General features: G+C 39.9%; 1 protein-coding gene across 2 annotated transcripts in view; it reads right to left on the reverse strand.

Annotated features, from left to right (window-relative positions):
* The window catches only part of LOC136856837 (lysosome membrane protein 2), a 253,586-nt gene that overhangs the window by 29,641 nt on the left and 207,669 nt on the right, over positions 1-16,276 (reverse strand). For both annotated transcript variants that reach the window (XM_067135006.2, XM_067135007.2), the window contains exons 4-5: positions 14,324-14,468; positions 7,072-7,278 (exon numbers count right to left, since the gene is read on the reverse strand). In XM_067135006.2, coding sequence (XP_066991107.2) covers positions 7,072-7,278; positions 14,324-14,468 — 352 coding nt within the window. The remainder of the gene's footprint in view (positions 1-7,071; positions 7,279-14,323; positions 14,469-16,276) is intronic.

Here is a 16,276-nt window from a genome sequence, read left to right on the forward strand (position 1 = left end):
AGTAGATTAGGGCCTAATTCACTAAGTTAAAGTGAATAAGAGAAGGCAACGTCCGTGGACTGATGTCACGAGATTTAATTATTAGTTATTGTACAGTCATTTTCTGCATAAAATTGAGTAAAATTTAGGTTGATATAAGTTCAAGTAAAAATTTATTACAAGACGTTTATTCAATTAATAATTATAAAAATGAAGTAATTGTTAAAGGGAAAGTCTAAGGAAGACTTGCTAACCATAAATTGATGAATTAAATAATTTCCAATAATTTAAATAAGGAAGATAAAATAATCATTTTCTTGTAAAAATAAGCGAAATCCAGATGGGATATTTTAATTTAAACAATTTGATTATCATCATAGGAGAATGATATCAGATATTATTTTGTTTTTCAATCAATTTTTCAGTAAATTAATGATTCCTATATTATTATTGCAGAAACGAACAGTCGTTGAACTTTAATTTGAGCGAGATCCCTCATAAAAGATAGCACGAGGAGAAGATATTTCAAGAATCAAACCCAGATTTTGTGAATTTAATTGTTTTATTTAAAAGAGTGTCAGTTTTAATAAATGTGTAAACCTATTTTAGTTTCTTTTCATTTGTCGCTAGTCCTTCATCTATCCCTGCCTTTAAAAATTTCTGCACAGCCGATAGCGAACGGTCCACCACTGAGACCCTCGCTCTCTGGCGAGCTGAGCCCGGCATAAAGGGGGCAATACATACATACATACATACATACATACATACATACTGCATTAATTATGGAAAAACGCTAGAAAAACACAGGAACAGAACACACCAGCATACCACATGAAATGTTCAAAATGCCGTGCGTTAGCATTGAAACACGCACCACCTGCCGTCACACTGAATCCCGGATGCTCTGATGAATCACTGGCGTACTGCGTGTGCATGCATCAATTCTAACGAACGGCATTTTCAACATTTCATGTCGTATGCTGATACGTTAGGTTCCTGTATGCTTCTCATGATTAATGTAGAGTTGTAGAAAGTTAGTTCAGACATGGAAATAAAGCGTTTCCGAACCCATGTTCATGCAACATATTTTCTTCTTCTAAGCGCGAGGAATTCGTCCTGAAATATTGGTCATGCCTTATTGTAACAGCCCGAATATACATATATTTGACGTTTTATGGTGAATACGAGTAGTTGTTTCTGGGCGAGCTTCTGAAAGACGTGTAAGTTTACCGGGACACACATCACTTTTGGAGTCAATTTATGTGTGTGCATTTTGTGATTAAGGCAGGGCCTCTCAGGGTGCATGCACCAGTGCATTGCACAGTGCACGGTGCAAAAGACGGCTTCGCTTGTTTGACCAGAGTGTAGACCCCCACTCCTCGATTTGGAGCAATAGCGCGCTCCGCTGTCTCCCTCTCACTCACTTGCTCCGTAGGCTCCAAATCAGAGCCGAGTTGAGCCGAGTTTAGCCGAGTAGCCTAGAGACGAAGCGCTGGTCCGAGCCGAGCCGAGTGGGACCGATGCACTGTGCACAGGAACTCTGCCTCTCAGTTTGCACGCGTGAGATTTTGGGCGTTTGAGAGGCCCTGGATTAAGGTATCAATTTATACTAAATGCACATCTAAGTGGATTTCTGTGAAGTAATAGGATAGTCTGCATTCCTATTTAAATCATTCTGAGGCTGCTCTAGCTCGATAGCTCTATAGGAACAATTGCATTGGGGTTTCAAAAGTAAACGGAACTGTTTAGGTGACACTTTCAATTCATTGAAACCAAACCAATTGCTGGATAATAATCCGCTTCCAATGAATGAGTAAAAAATGTAAACAATTTTTTATCAATTACATAAAATTTAATCAAAATTATACTCTAGATAATTTGAGACTCTTTTCTGGCTTGGACGTGAAGATGTAAGTCTTTCATGTCTTCCATCCGTGTTGAACATTCACTGACTGCACATTATTATTACTGTTATAACTTTCCTAATTCCAGGGTTGCCACAAGGACTAAATATAGTTCATTTGCCAATACACCACGTGCCATCACTGCTAACCAGGTAATAAAATACTATCTAATAAATCGTATTAACATGGAATATAAAAATATCTTCCACATACAATAGAAAAAGAACTAAGAAGCAAACAGTACCAAACACACGATACTACTGATTGAGTTTCTCAAAATTACTACAACCGCGGATGACAGCTACCACTATGTTGGTCGAAAGATGTTCTTCTATGCCAAATAAATTCCAAAACTGGGATAAACATTTAGGAATTGTTTCCCGGGCTCCCGCCAGTAACCCTGTGACCGATATATTTTGCAGTCCATGTATCTCTTTATAATACGTGACTGTAAGTTCATAAATGTTCTTCTCTAAATTCACCTCCAAAGAAAGGTTTTAACAAATTTCTTCCTGGTTTCAATTCCTATGTGCTTATTTAAAAATAAATTTTTCCTGCTTTGAACATTTGTTTTGCCATAGCAATTCTTCTTTTGACTTCTGTCAGGCACTGATTAAAACCTTTGTTTGGAATGTGCTAATTTACGGCTGTGAGACCTGGACTTTGGGAAAACAAGTCCAATCAGTACTAGAAGCTGCGGAAATGTGGTTCTGGAGAAGACTGACAGGGACGAGTTGGCCGGGAAAAAAGACCAACATCCAAATATTGAATGACGTTAGTGAGAAACAGACCTTTATTCAACAGAGCAGAGGAACGCTAAAATTCTTGGACACGTCCTACGACATGACATCTTTCTCCAGAATGTCTTCGAAGGAAAGGTCCTAGGAAAGAAGTCGACAGGAAGACCACGTCTCTCATACCTTAGGAACATAATCACTCGGATGGATGGATGGATGGATGGATGGATGGATGGATGGATGGATGGATGGATGGATGGATGGATGGATGGATGGATGGATGGATGGATGGATGGATGGATGGATGGATGGATGGATGGATGGATGGATGCTTTCCCGTTTAAGGTCTATGATATATATTCACTGATGCTTCAATTTACCGCTAATCCAGATATTTCCTCGTAGATCATATAGCCTCGCTCTTTGAAGGCTCCGGCCATTCTGTGTCTAACCTTATGGTGTCGACTATTAAAACATCTCGTAACAGTCAAGCACCCAGGACACAGGCAAACTTTTCATGCTTTCTGTTGCAACGTCGACAGAGAACCCTGTCCTGGTACCTGCTATATAAAGTGCAATCGGATGAAAGTTTACTCTAAGATGTTCAATTTCGCTTATCGTATTCACTCCAGTATTCATATCTCTAACCTGCACAGTCTTAAATCTCGGCCCTAGCCGTGGGTCTCATTCCCTCGTCCAACATTTCCGTTTAGGAAAATGTGTATCGTATTCAACTTCTTGTAGCCTATAAAGAATTTATTTTACAACGGTTTGAGAAGAACAGTTCGCTAAGGCAGTGCTTCCAGGTCTCTTAAAATTTCAAGAGACCTCCCGATTTTTGAAACACAACAGAAAACCTGCGAAAACAAAAAATCTCCCGAAATGTCTTCTAATCCAAATTGAAGGAAAATGAATAATAGTGATAAATGGTACATAATATATTTGTACTTTTGTACTTTCCCACATACATTTTAGGCTCGATTTACGTAATCTCTCCCCTCTTATTGAACTCAAAACTCACCCTTCCCTGCATCATTCGATGGGAAGTCGCCGACCCGCTTATAATTAGACCAGAATGTTAAGTGAGTGAATCCAGTCAGTTGATCAGACCAATTCTAGCTGCGTGTTAACAATTATCTCGTATATTCAGGAACTTGACACAGAGTGGTGCATATTAAGAAGCACGGAGATTAATGATGACAGTACAGATCCAATAGAATTTTGGAATGCAATATGTAAATTAAAAAAAAAAGGGAGATGGGTCACAAATATTTCCTAAGCTATCAATCCTGATGTTGTCACTCTTGTGTTTGCCCCATTCAACCGCCAGTGTTGAAAGGATTTTTTCAGCTATAAATCGAATGGAAACAAAAACCAGAAATAGAATAATCATTCAAACGATCCCCGGACTTTTGGATTCAAAAAAGAATACAAAATCTGCATCCTGCTAAGACTTCAAAATTGTCAAACAATTTCTACACCTGATGAATAACGACATCTACAGGAAGAGTGGGGAGGAGAAAGAAGAAGAAGAAGAAGAAGAAGAAGAAGAAGCATAGATCGGCCAGAGAGTAAGGGTAAACGAAATTTTATATTTTTCTCATAATAACTTCACATTACTATTACATTCTTTAATTCAGTTATTATATTATAAAATTTCAGTGCTCGAGAAATTGCCGACATTTTCATTAAAACTCCCGAAATATTTACGTACAATTTACCGATATTTTATTTGTAGACCTGACAACACTGCGCTAAGCATTCAATGCTGAGTGATCGAACGGCAGCACAGTCAACTGGCACGTAAAGTGTGCTGAAACGCTAGGAACCTTACTGGCACTTTCCCGGTACTCCAGTGCCTTTGAAGGCAATTGGTAACGGATAAAAGTCTAAACTTACACTACATTCCTCTTCTTCACATGTATTATTATTATTATTATTATTATTATTATTATTATTATTATTTAGTACTTAGCCGACGCTGAAAAAATGTTCACCATGAGAATGCTGGCTGGAAGGGTAGGAGAACTGGTGGTATACAATTTGTAATCACTAAACCAAACCAAACCAAACCCCATGGCACTACCTAGCGACCGCTTCTCAGCCTGAAGGCCTGCAGATTACGAGGTGTCGTGTGGTCAGCACAACGAATTCTCTCGGCCGTTATTCTTGGCGTTCTAGACCGGGGCTGCTACCTCACCGTCAGATAGATCTTCATTTCTAACCACGTAGGCTGACTGGACCTCAAACCAGCCCTCAGGTCCAGGTAAAAATCCCTGACCTGGCTGGGAATCGAGCCCGTGACCTCCGGGTAAGAGGCAGGCACGCTACCCCTACACCACGGGGCCGGCTTGTAATCACTAGATTGCCAATATTCACTTCCAGACCATTCCACAGTGTTCATATGGAGTGATGGCATATGACGCTGTTGATGATGATTTCGTCGGATGAAAATAATAATAATAATAATAATAATAATAATAATAATAATAATAATAATAATTTTTGCTTTACATCCCACTAACTCTTTTACGGTTTTTGGAGAAGCTGAGGTGCGGGAATTTAGTCCTGCAGGAGTTCTTTTACGTGCCAGTAAATCTACCAAAACGAGACTGACGTATTAGAGCACCTTCAAATACCACCGGACTGAACCAGGATCGAACCTGCCAAGTTGGGCTCAGAAGGCCAGTGCCTCAACCGTCTGAGCCACTCAACGCGACGGATGAAAACGTTAAGCCTCGAGCAAGCCTCTTGATACTATTAAACACGAGTAGGCTAAGTGCCGGTACTGGATTTCACCCTCACTCTCATATATCACGTCATTTATTTCATCTCATTAACTCTCCCGTTATGAGGTTGACGTTACGATAGTCATCCGGTCGTAAAAGCACGCTACGAAGATTCATCTCACTTTATACCCGATCCCGTAGGGAAACAGGATACGCTGACGCCGTGAAATGGTGTTCGGGTCACCAAGAATGATGTGGATCCAAGTTATTGTCAGGAATTTGGAGGAATGAGAGCGTCGAGTCTGGTGTTTACTCATTCTAAAAAGAGGGGGGGCGTGTAGGGAACGTCGCATGACAGTGTGACGCAAGTGCGATAACAGGTATAACTTGAAAACAATATTCTCTCGCCCATGGGTAACTAATGCGGATATCGACCTCGAATCATTATTATTATTTTACGATTATTATTATTATTATTATTATTATTATTATTATTATTATTATTATTATTATTATTATTATTGTATGTATAGCTGTGGTGTGTTACATCCATTTATTATTATTATTATTATTATTATTATTACATCATGTGTACATACGATATGATCGCGTTGTTTTTGAGGTTATGGCATGAAACGTGCACGATATATAGACATTTATATCAGTTCAGTTAATGTGAATACCTGTAAATTAATAGTATAATTTATTCTTACCTGTGTATATAAGTTGTAATCCATAATTGTGAAACACACTGTAACTTCCAGAATGGTATAGACACGAGAACGATTGAGAATGTTCTATACATTATAATCTGTGTGTCTTCGAGAAGATATATTTTTGTAAGATAACTTTCTAGACGCCTGGCCAGGCACCGATATAAAGAGACGATCTTGACGGTGAAGTTAGTTACTGCTGAGTCATTGACAGAGAATTGTCTGAAGTTAGTTCTTGTTTAGTAGAGTGATGGTGTAACAAGTGTATATCCCGGGCTGACATGCAATATTTGCAGTCTCCATAATGAAATACGCAGTTATCTGTTTTCAACTGTGTTTCAAAGTGGTAACCTCTACGTGCTGTGTTACTTAGTTGTTTTTAATAATGGCGGCTTTGTTGATATTCTCGAAGTGAAGTGTTTTGATACTGTGATTTAATGTTATGCGTGTGAATTTGTGAATATATGTGAATAAAATTAATTGTACCAACTGACATCATCTCGTGTGCGTCTGTGTGGATACGTTAAGTGTAGTGATGGGTTGAATGTAATAAGTTATTTTCTCAAGTTTGTTTGTGTTTTCGAATAAATTCTTCCATTAATTACATTCAAAGTTATATTTCACAATAATTTATTATGAATATAAATTGCATAAAGAAAAGTCACTTGCTCTTAAACTACCACAAAAATTTTACAAATAATACATTGTACTACATTCACCGTTAATTCCCGTTTAAATAAATATCGGGGCCGATGACCTCGATGTTAGGCCCCTTTAAACAACAAGCATCATCATCAGCAAGCAATTAAATATCGAAACACTTGTAGACGCAGCATTCAAATTTCAGCAGGTTAGCGGTGAACTGCTTACGTTTCACGGTGATACTACAGTACTTTCTCATGGGAGACAGTTCCCTTGTGAGCCTCAGTGAGGTCACATAATATGTTCAATGATAAGATCATTAACTAAACACACTAGTGTTAACATGCAGTTGATTTTTTTAACTTACCGCTTCCATGATACCCAATTTGAGGCTCTCAGGATCCACATTTATCGACTGGAACACCGATGCCAGGGTCGTCAAAGCCTCCTTGTAACCCCACATGAAGTCGTTAGCACTAAGGTTAAGATACGGCTTGGAACCTAGTGCTTTGATTGTTGAGGCCATGATGAATCTCTTCATCATACCCTCGTTCCTCATAATTGAAATAGCGCTCTGTGAACATAGTCATGGAAATAGGTATTCATACACTGCAGTGTAGGAAAGTAAAGTTTATTTTTGCCGCTATGAAAACAAAAATACTCATTGGATTTGTAACATATCCTCAACTGTAGGAATAAGAACATTTTCATTTTTACGGACAGCCAAGCGGCTATTAAGGCACTAGAGGCAGTCCGCATAATATCCAGAATTGTCTGGTATTGCCATTCACTTCTCCTAAAGCTCTCAAAGTACAACATTGTCAAAATAATATGGGTACCAGGCATGTAGGTTTAGAAGAAAATGAAAAGGCAGATAAACGGGCCAGGAAAGGGGCAGAAACACATTTTGTAGGCCCACAACCTGTATGCAGGATTTCCTATGCACAAGCCCGGCACTGTATGGGAAATTGGGTACAAAAGAAACAAATTGAGAACTGGGAAAATACTCTAGGATGCAGGCTTGCAAAGGAACTTATAAAAGAACCAAACAAGATGCATACTAAAGAACTGTTGAAACTCAGCAGAGAAAATATAAGATGGGTAGCAGGACTATTGACAGGACACTGCCATCTGAAAAAAGACACCTTCATAGATTTGGAGTAATAAGAGACAATATATGTAGGAAATGCAATGAAGCAGAGGAATCAGCTGAACACATACTTTTCGAATGTGAGGCGTTGGATAGAATCAGACTCTCCACTCTTGGACTACCAGGTGAAGAGAGAGAAAAAATCCAAGAAGACCCAACGATAACAACCTGCAGCTTTGTGAAGGGAACAGGTATATCTAGGTGGGAATGAAGGAAAAACATAGTAGCAAAAAATCTTAGAGGTCGACACTAATTAGGAACTAATATTTAAAGGCCCCATGAAGAAAAGAAGAAGAAGAAGAAGAACATATATATTGTTCATTCACAACTATAGCTCTACAGGTAGAAAAACAAGCATTTACAAAACATAATACAGAAGCACACTGCCAAGTGCTCTTTTGCACTGCGAAATAAGTATTCATACACTGACTGAAAATATGAACTTAAAACAAAGTCACAATTGGTTTAATACTTCGTATATGCCGGACTGAGTGGCTCAGACCCTAATTTCGTATGCATACCCCCTATGTATTGAGCCCTTATTGAAGTGCCTATTTAATTAATAATTCATATTTGAGAGGACAGAGAATATTTCGTTTTATTGAGACTTGGTAATCTGTACATTTCGCATCAACAGAAAGATCAGAGCCGACTGTTCATTTGTTCGCAAGTTATATTAAGAAGGAATAATTTCTACATGACGCACCCAACGGACTACAGTTTTGGGAGCCCGGCGAGAGGCTAGAAGATCATACGACACAAGTTTGAAGTAAGCGTCACGCACGTGATGTTTTAAACCAATGGAAAAGAAGTACCATTCCGATTTTGGTTATAAATTGGTTAAAGTGACAGATGGCTCTAAACGAGCATATAACGGCGTCTGTGAGGACTAATTAATAAAAGCGACCAGCGCGTGGGCTAGCGGCCCCCATTATTCCGCAAGAGTCTTCGAAGGTGTTACGTCGTGAGAAGTATCCTTACGCAAGTATGGAGTCATGTTTTATGTATCTTGATCGTGCGGGGACTTCTAGCAGTTTAGCTCTATGCGCTCAGACCGCACTTAACTATTCATGATTTAACATTGATGAATTTGCATTTAGTATCTTCGAATTTCAGACAGAACAGTTTCTGTGCCTATTTAAAGTAGATTTTTCCGAGGACACGAACATCACAGTTTCTAGTCCAGCATTTGTGTACTGTTTGTAGATGTTTGAGCCGTGATATAACGCAGTCGAACTATGGAGCGAGTGGGGAAAATTTGATCTAGTTACGGAGTTGGATAAGCAGAGTTGTCCCGTGTTTGAATGGGAACAGGGCTTTTTACGGTCCGTGGAAATTACCCTGGCAGTAGTAGATAGCAACTGGCAGGTTGTCTTGACCCATTTTTTCAACAACGTGAATGAACGGAAGCTTTAGTCATCCTCCGAACCGGCAGACTACGAGACCACATTTCTACGCCAGGATGGAGAACCAAGGACTGATCCAGTTCAGTTTCGAAGGCATCACAGTCAATATGGCTGGCTAAAAGGATTGGGAGCCGGCTATCCAGAGGCAGGTGGCTGAATCAACAAATAGATGAGTACTGGTTTTGCAATGTAATTATATGTGTGCGCACGTGTTTTAATGTAGCCAAGAGGATAGGTTAGTTTGTTATTTAATTTCGGTAGGTTTAGCTGTAAATGTTAGGAACCTAGTAAATGTTAATAACTGTAAAGTTCATGTGGACCGGTTGCATGAGGTCACGGCTTGCCTTTTATTTTTATTCAGATTTTATAGCTGAGTGGTTAACGTCAGTCTTCTTGCTTTAGTCTCGTTTATTTTCGATGTGTTCTCGTTTGATGTTGTGACACAGTTAACGTCTCGGGGCTTAAATATAAATGTAAAAAGAATTTAAATTAAAGTCAGGAAGGACTGGATTCTATTGATAATGGGAGTTCAAAGTGTACGAAAACATGCCGTCACGTTTTCCCCGACTTATTGCATGAAGTGTGAATGAGAATGTGTGGGATGGTGGAGTTTGCAACCACGACTCTGTTAGCGTCATCATCATGATTATTTAAATGTAAGATGAGTGTGAATTAGTGATTGATTCACGAGTTCCGCGAACGCAGTTTCGTAATCCAAGTTCCGAATATTGGAATCAGTTTTCTTTAAATATTATTATTATTATTATTATTATTATTATTATTATTATTATTATTATTATTATTATTATTATTATTATTATTATTAATATTCCGGGGTATCTGTGGAATGCACAGGTGAAAGAAGGTGCGGGCTTGTATGGGTAGTCCGAGCGGTTGACAGTGGTACGGATTGCCCTTGGAGTGATGTCCTTTCCGAACTAGTCACGCACATGTGCAGATAGTGCAGACGCTGACAATTTAGAGGATTTCTTAACCATTCTTAGCATAATTATAGTATCTCTTGCCGTAACCTCCTGTGGACGACCTCTTTCACTGTTTATCTGTTCATATGCCGCTGAATGATGGATTGCACAGTCCCTCGACTTCTTCAGATTATACTTGCATTTTAAGAATTTGTTTATTGAAGATATTGGACGACAACAACGTTTCTTTCCTCCACGGTCGTTTCCTTTCCTTTGCACCCCATTCTACTGTTCCATAGTTCCGGAAAATAATTTACGATATACTATACGACTACACAAGTGTTCCTTGCACTACGGGGTTGGATGAGCTGTTGTTTTGGTTCAGTAGCGCAGCCAGGATCGACCTATAGGGGAGGGAGGCGTTATAGTTACAAAGTGATGGTAGAACGCGATGAAGTTGCATGCATGACTTGTCATTACAAGGGCATTGATATAAGAGAATTACAGATCTACTGGTTCTAAATTACCTCTCTGAATGCTTATTTACTGTAGTTTATTATCAACTTCTGTTTATTTTCTTTTTGTAAAAATTCCATTTTGTAGCCGCCAGAAATGAATATGACAGCGCACTTTGAATCACAGCGTGACGTAAAGCATGCCCAGCACTACGCGACCCCGTGGACCCATCCTCCCTGGACTACCCTCCTGTTTTGGTTACAAGTACTCTGTTGTGTGAATACTTTGTTCACGGTATACGAAATACAACAACATCGTTTATTTTCATGGAAAATTTCCATAGCATTTGAAAAGTGTACAACTAAATACTTAGTTCATGCTCCATTATGGTACCTATCAGCATGGATGTAGTTTTCCATTTACTATTAAAACCACGCACTTTTATTTTGCAGCGCATATTGTATGAATACTTTTTCTCATGATTGTGTATCACAATATATGGTTAGATAAGTGATTTATGTACTTAAAGATATACCTAGACCTAAAAATAAGTAAATATTAACTATCCAATATTTATGCTAATCTCGTCGGAGTTTCTTCCTCCATCATAGTAAAATCATACTGCTGGTGATCGTGATTATTCCTTTAGGCCGATCGCTAGTTGAGGTGCAGGGTGATGCACGGGAGACCGGTGATTAAGGGCAACGTTTTGTAGCCGCCAGAAATGAATATGACAGCGCAGTTTGAATCGCAGCGTGACGTACCGCATGCTCAGCACTGCGCGATGCTGCGGACCACAGCCTTCATGCCACGGTTCCCTGCGAGTGACCGGTGTGAACTGCAGCGTTTGACGTCTATACGACATGGAAAGAAAGATAAATAAGGCCACACATGTACTTGTTTACGGTATGATTGAAAATAAACCAGATGAAACCAAACCTCATGCTGCAACAGCCCTGAAGCGTCATGGCCTACCAAGTGACCGCTGCTCAGCCCGAAATCCTGCAGATTACGAGGTGTCGTGTGGTCGGCACGACGAACCCTCTCGGCCGTTATTCTTGGCTTTCTGCACCGGGTTAATTGAAAACAGTAAATTTAACGTCTGAGCTGTCTATAGTCAAAGGAAATTATCCGCGTGTCTCTGTATTCTTAAGAATACATATGCTTTTCGCCGTTGGCCTTGTCTTCATTGTTAACTCCATGTAGGCTAGTATTTCGGTCTTCCAGTAATCGGGAGATAGTGCGTTCGAGCCCCACTGTCGGCAGCCCTGAAGATGGTTTTCCGTGGTTTCCCATTTTCACACCAGGCAAATGCCGGGGCTGTACCTTAATTAAGGCCACGGCCGCTTCCTTCCACTTCCTAGGCCTTTCCTATCCCATCGTCGCCAAAAGACCTACCTGTGTCGGTGCGACGTAAAACAAATAGCAAAAGAAAACAAAGTATTTCGATCTTGTGCGTGACATCTAAATGCGATAGCAGTCTCCAGCTGAGCTCATACACGTAGTCGTAAAACACCCTCTGTGTGTGCGTGTGTTTTGTGTGTTACTGCCCTTGGAACGTTTGTTCACCTTACATCACCTCAGTCATCCTGAGCCTTAACTTGCAATCGGGTTTAGTGTAGCAAGAACACAAGAGTATCCACCTCTTGACTTAAGATTATGATTATACTAATAAATGCTAAGTTCGGTTTTGTGACCGTACTGAACGAGTTTTTTCGTGTTTTCAAGTTTGGTAAAGTAGTGTTAAAATCATGACTCAACGTCTAGTTCACATGCAGTATTAGCTGAAGTGGAGAAACCTCGTCTACTGGAGAACGATGGGAACTTCTGCTTTGTGTGGTGTGAAAAGCATAGAGTCTTTGAATAGGAAGATGATCTACAGAAGGTAGTGGTCATCGTCAAAGTGTCCTCAATCCCAAGGTGGTGCAGCTCCTTTCAGGAACATCCCCCAATGGCGGTTCTCCTGCCATTCTTAAATTTCTGAAAGTACCGAGAATCGAATCCGGGCCTCCGAGGACGGCAGTTATTATTGCTAACTTACCCTACGGGGGCGGGCAGTTCACGAAGTGTCTAACCAGACTTTTTAACCTGTACCATGAGGAGCAGGAGAAGAACGAGACACAAATTTCACTTCAACTAAATAAAAAACTAACTCTTCGGCCGTGGAGGAAGTATTACGTCCCAACCTCAGAAGCACAGTCCATCATTTTCTTTATGTTCTCAATAGGTTTGACTCCGGATGAGGCCGGTGGCATCTGAGTGTGTTGCCTTGCAGAACGATCAATAAAATCCACGGGACGTAATTTTGACAAATGTTAAAAAATGAAAATCCACAGCCTGTTTCCAGTCATTCGACCGGGTCAGGAATGAAATGAAGCCCTATCTAGCGACGAGGATAGGAATTGTGCCGGCCACCGAAGGCTATCGCACTCCTCTGGGACAATGATTATTGAGTGACAGATGAAATGAAATGATTTTGGAGAGTGTTGCTGGAATGAAAGATAACAGGGAAAACCGGAGTACCCGGAGAAAAACCTGTCTCGCCTCCGCTTTTCCCAGCATAAATCTCACATAGAGTGAACGAGATTTGAACCACGGAATCCTGCGATGAGAGGCTGGCGCCCTGCCGCCTGAGCCACGGACATCTCTTAAAATCCATTGTAACTGAAGGGACACGAAATTAATAAGATTACTTCCAAGAAAGTGTGAAATAATAGAGGGATGATGTCTGTTTGTCTCTTTGGCTGAATGGTCAGCGTAGTTGCTTTCGGTTCACAGGGTCCCGGATTCGATCCTCGGCATGGTCGGGGGAGTTTAACGGCAAAAGGCATCTGGTTAATTCCTCTAATTCGGTCGGGGCTGGGTACGTGTACTCGTCTTAATATTCATCTTAAACTTATACTATACATCACACTAAAAACTACAGAAACACCCAATGGTCAATCTCTCCACATAATGCTGACATCAGGAGAGGCATTTGGGCGTAAAATTAGCTAAATCCATACAAGGAACCGTGGTAAAAGGACAGGAAGAACAAGAAGAGGTACACTGTCTGGGAGAAGCCTTATGCTGAAGTTGAGTGGTAGTTATGAGTAGGGCCCGGATGTTTATGCAGTAATAGGTTAGAATGCAAACTTACTGAAGCGAATAATAAGTAGAGTCTACCCCCACGATGGTAATGCTATGAGGTTTGCATAAACATTATTGGTTCGGCCCATTACAACCACTAGAATTTATGTCACTCCCACTACATTACGTTAGAGCGGGCTAGTCGACATTGCCTACTAAGTAATTTTGTTACTAAATAATTTTGTTAGAAGGAAATGTCGACTAGCCCGCTCTAACGTAATGTAGTGGGGGTAACCTAAACTCTAGGGGTTCTAATGGGCCGAACCCCTAATGTTTATGCAGACCTCATAGCATTATTATCGTGCCCCTAGTTATGAGACTTCCTAGATACTAATACAAACAATTTCTAGCATATTTAAGGCCGTGTAATTTCATTTCAAAATGATGAAGCACATTCAAATTCAGAACGGTCATACAAGTAAAGGATTGTTTTTCCACACGTAATTTAGTCGGAGGGGTTTCAAAGAGTCAATCCTGATAATCTATTCGTATTTTAACCTGCCATGAATATGAGGACCTACAATCATTGCCATTTGCGCTGTTCCAGTAACTTACCAGTAAAGGCATGTTGAGGACTGTCACTCGGTCGTCCTTGCCATCACTTACAGAGAGCTCAGGTACAAACTCGAATGCGATTTTCTCTCGGTAGCTGACGGTTCCATTGTCATCAAACACCACGTTCACTTTCTCCATCTTCTGTCTGCAACATTCAGTGCAAGCAGTCGTTAGAGGAATAAATTAAGAGCCTCAAAAACAACCATAAATATTGTCAACACATAACCACGCAAAAAATGGCTGGCAAAGAATTATTTAATTTTATACCTTCTCCAAACGAGATGATACTCGTAGATTGTGGATAGCCGGTGGCCGAAGAGATGGTACTTGGAATCCTACCACCTACACAACATGTTCATCCTATTTCAAACAAGAGAATTTTGAAAGAAAGTCATCTTTAGTGACGGCCATTTTTTGCGCAGTTGAGTTTATATGTTCAAAACACGATGTCAACGTTCTGCCATCATCTATAAAAGACATCTTTACGACAATCTCCTTCTGTGGATATTGGTACAGTGTAAGATTCCAGGTCTGAGAATGGAGAATTTAAGCACAGTAGAGCTTTGAAGGTGGACAGAAATACATTCACCACTCCCCGTTGTAAACGAAATATCGTGACATATGCAGTCTAAACCCAATAAATGAATTAGAAACCCACTTGTAAGTCACCTAACAGAGTTTCCGTTTTTCTTCCATCTGGTAAAGTTAAACAGAACGTCAAAATTGACACAAGGGCGGTCTAAATGGCATCGAATCGGTTTCCTTTCTGCTAGGAGCTTAATGTCATATTAACACATGACGGCGCAAGTAAGGGAAAAGACTAGAATTCGGAATGCGAGTGTTGTGTTAATTAAGGAAGTTGCAGCATTTTCCTGCGTGGAAAAGGGAAATAACGGAAAGATATCTTCAGGGCTCCTGAAGGTTGTATTCAAAGACGCTGAGGTCTATAAGAATATGTCCTGCTCCCCCCCTCCCACCACACAGTACGAATATAGGGCCTACATGGAAGAAAGGCTCAAACACTCAATTCAAATTGTGTTTTAAAGGAAACTTCCTCTATACCAGCAGTTGTGCCCGTTTTGAAAGTAATTTCCTCATAATGCATTAGTTCTGGTACTTGTCGTTGACGGATTCGTTTCTATAAAGTTCATCGGTAGTGTCACCTAGCAGAGATGCGTAGCAGCAGAAGAGACAGAGATCATGTGAGTTGTTATAACTAATTATTAGGACGTGCTCTATTCCAGAAGAATGCGGAATATCTCCTGAGGATATTATTATTATTATTATTATTATTATTATTATTATTATTATTATTATTATTATTATTATTATTATTATTATTATTACAAAACATCCACAGATACATTAGTAATGGCTCGTCCAGCCAGAAAATGAATTGAACAAATACTGTTGAAAATATATTTTTCCTTCAACTTGTCGGCAAGTGCTTTCTTGAAAAAATGTATTATTTCAATTATTTACACAGGTAGTAACTTCTATGAACACCCTCAGCCTCTCTGCTTAGAAATATTGTAATAATCGGCCTTCTCGAGGAGTTTTGGCGTGATATTTCCATAAATAGAAGCATTGAAACAGAAGGTTGAATTGATCGTTGCTGACCGCATCAGAGGAAGTTCGAGATTTTCAAACAGAAATACACTGTTATATATAGATTCGGCAATATAATTATGCGGCTCAGCTTTGAGGCCTTCAATTCGGAGGGTTCTGGGTTTTATTCCCGGTGGGGTTGATATTAATCGCACTTTAATAATTTCCAACACATTCCTCTTCATTATTCATGTACAATCACACTACCAACCACCACAGAAGTACACAGTAGTGAATACATTCCTCCAGACAGGGCCAACACATGTGCGACAGTGTCTACACCAATGATCCCTCAACGGTGTGGGGTAAAGTGGTAGAAGAAGAACAAGAGACTTAGCAATACTG

Source organism: Anabrus simplex, chromosome 1 (genome assembly GCF_040414725.1).
Source record: "Anabrus simplex isolate iqAnaSimp1 chromosome 1, ASM4041472v1, whole genome shotgun sequence".
Classification (NCBI taxonomy): domain Eukaryota; kingdom Metazoa; phylum Arthropoda; class Insecta; order Orthoptera; family Tettigoniidae; genus Anabrus; species Anabrus simplex.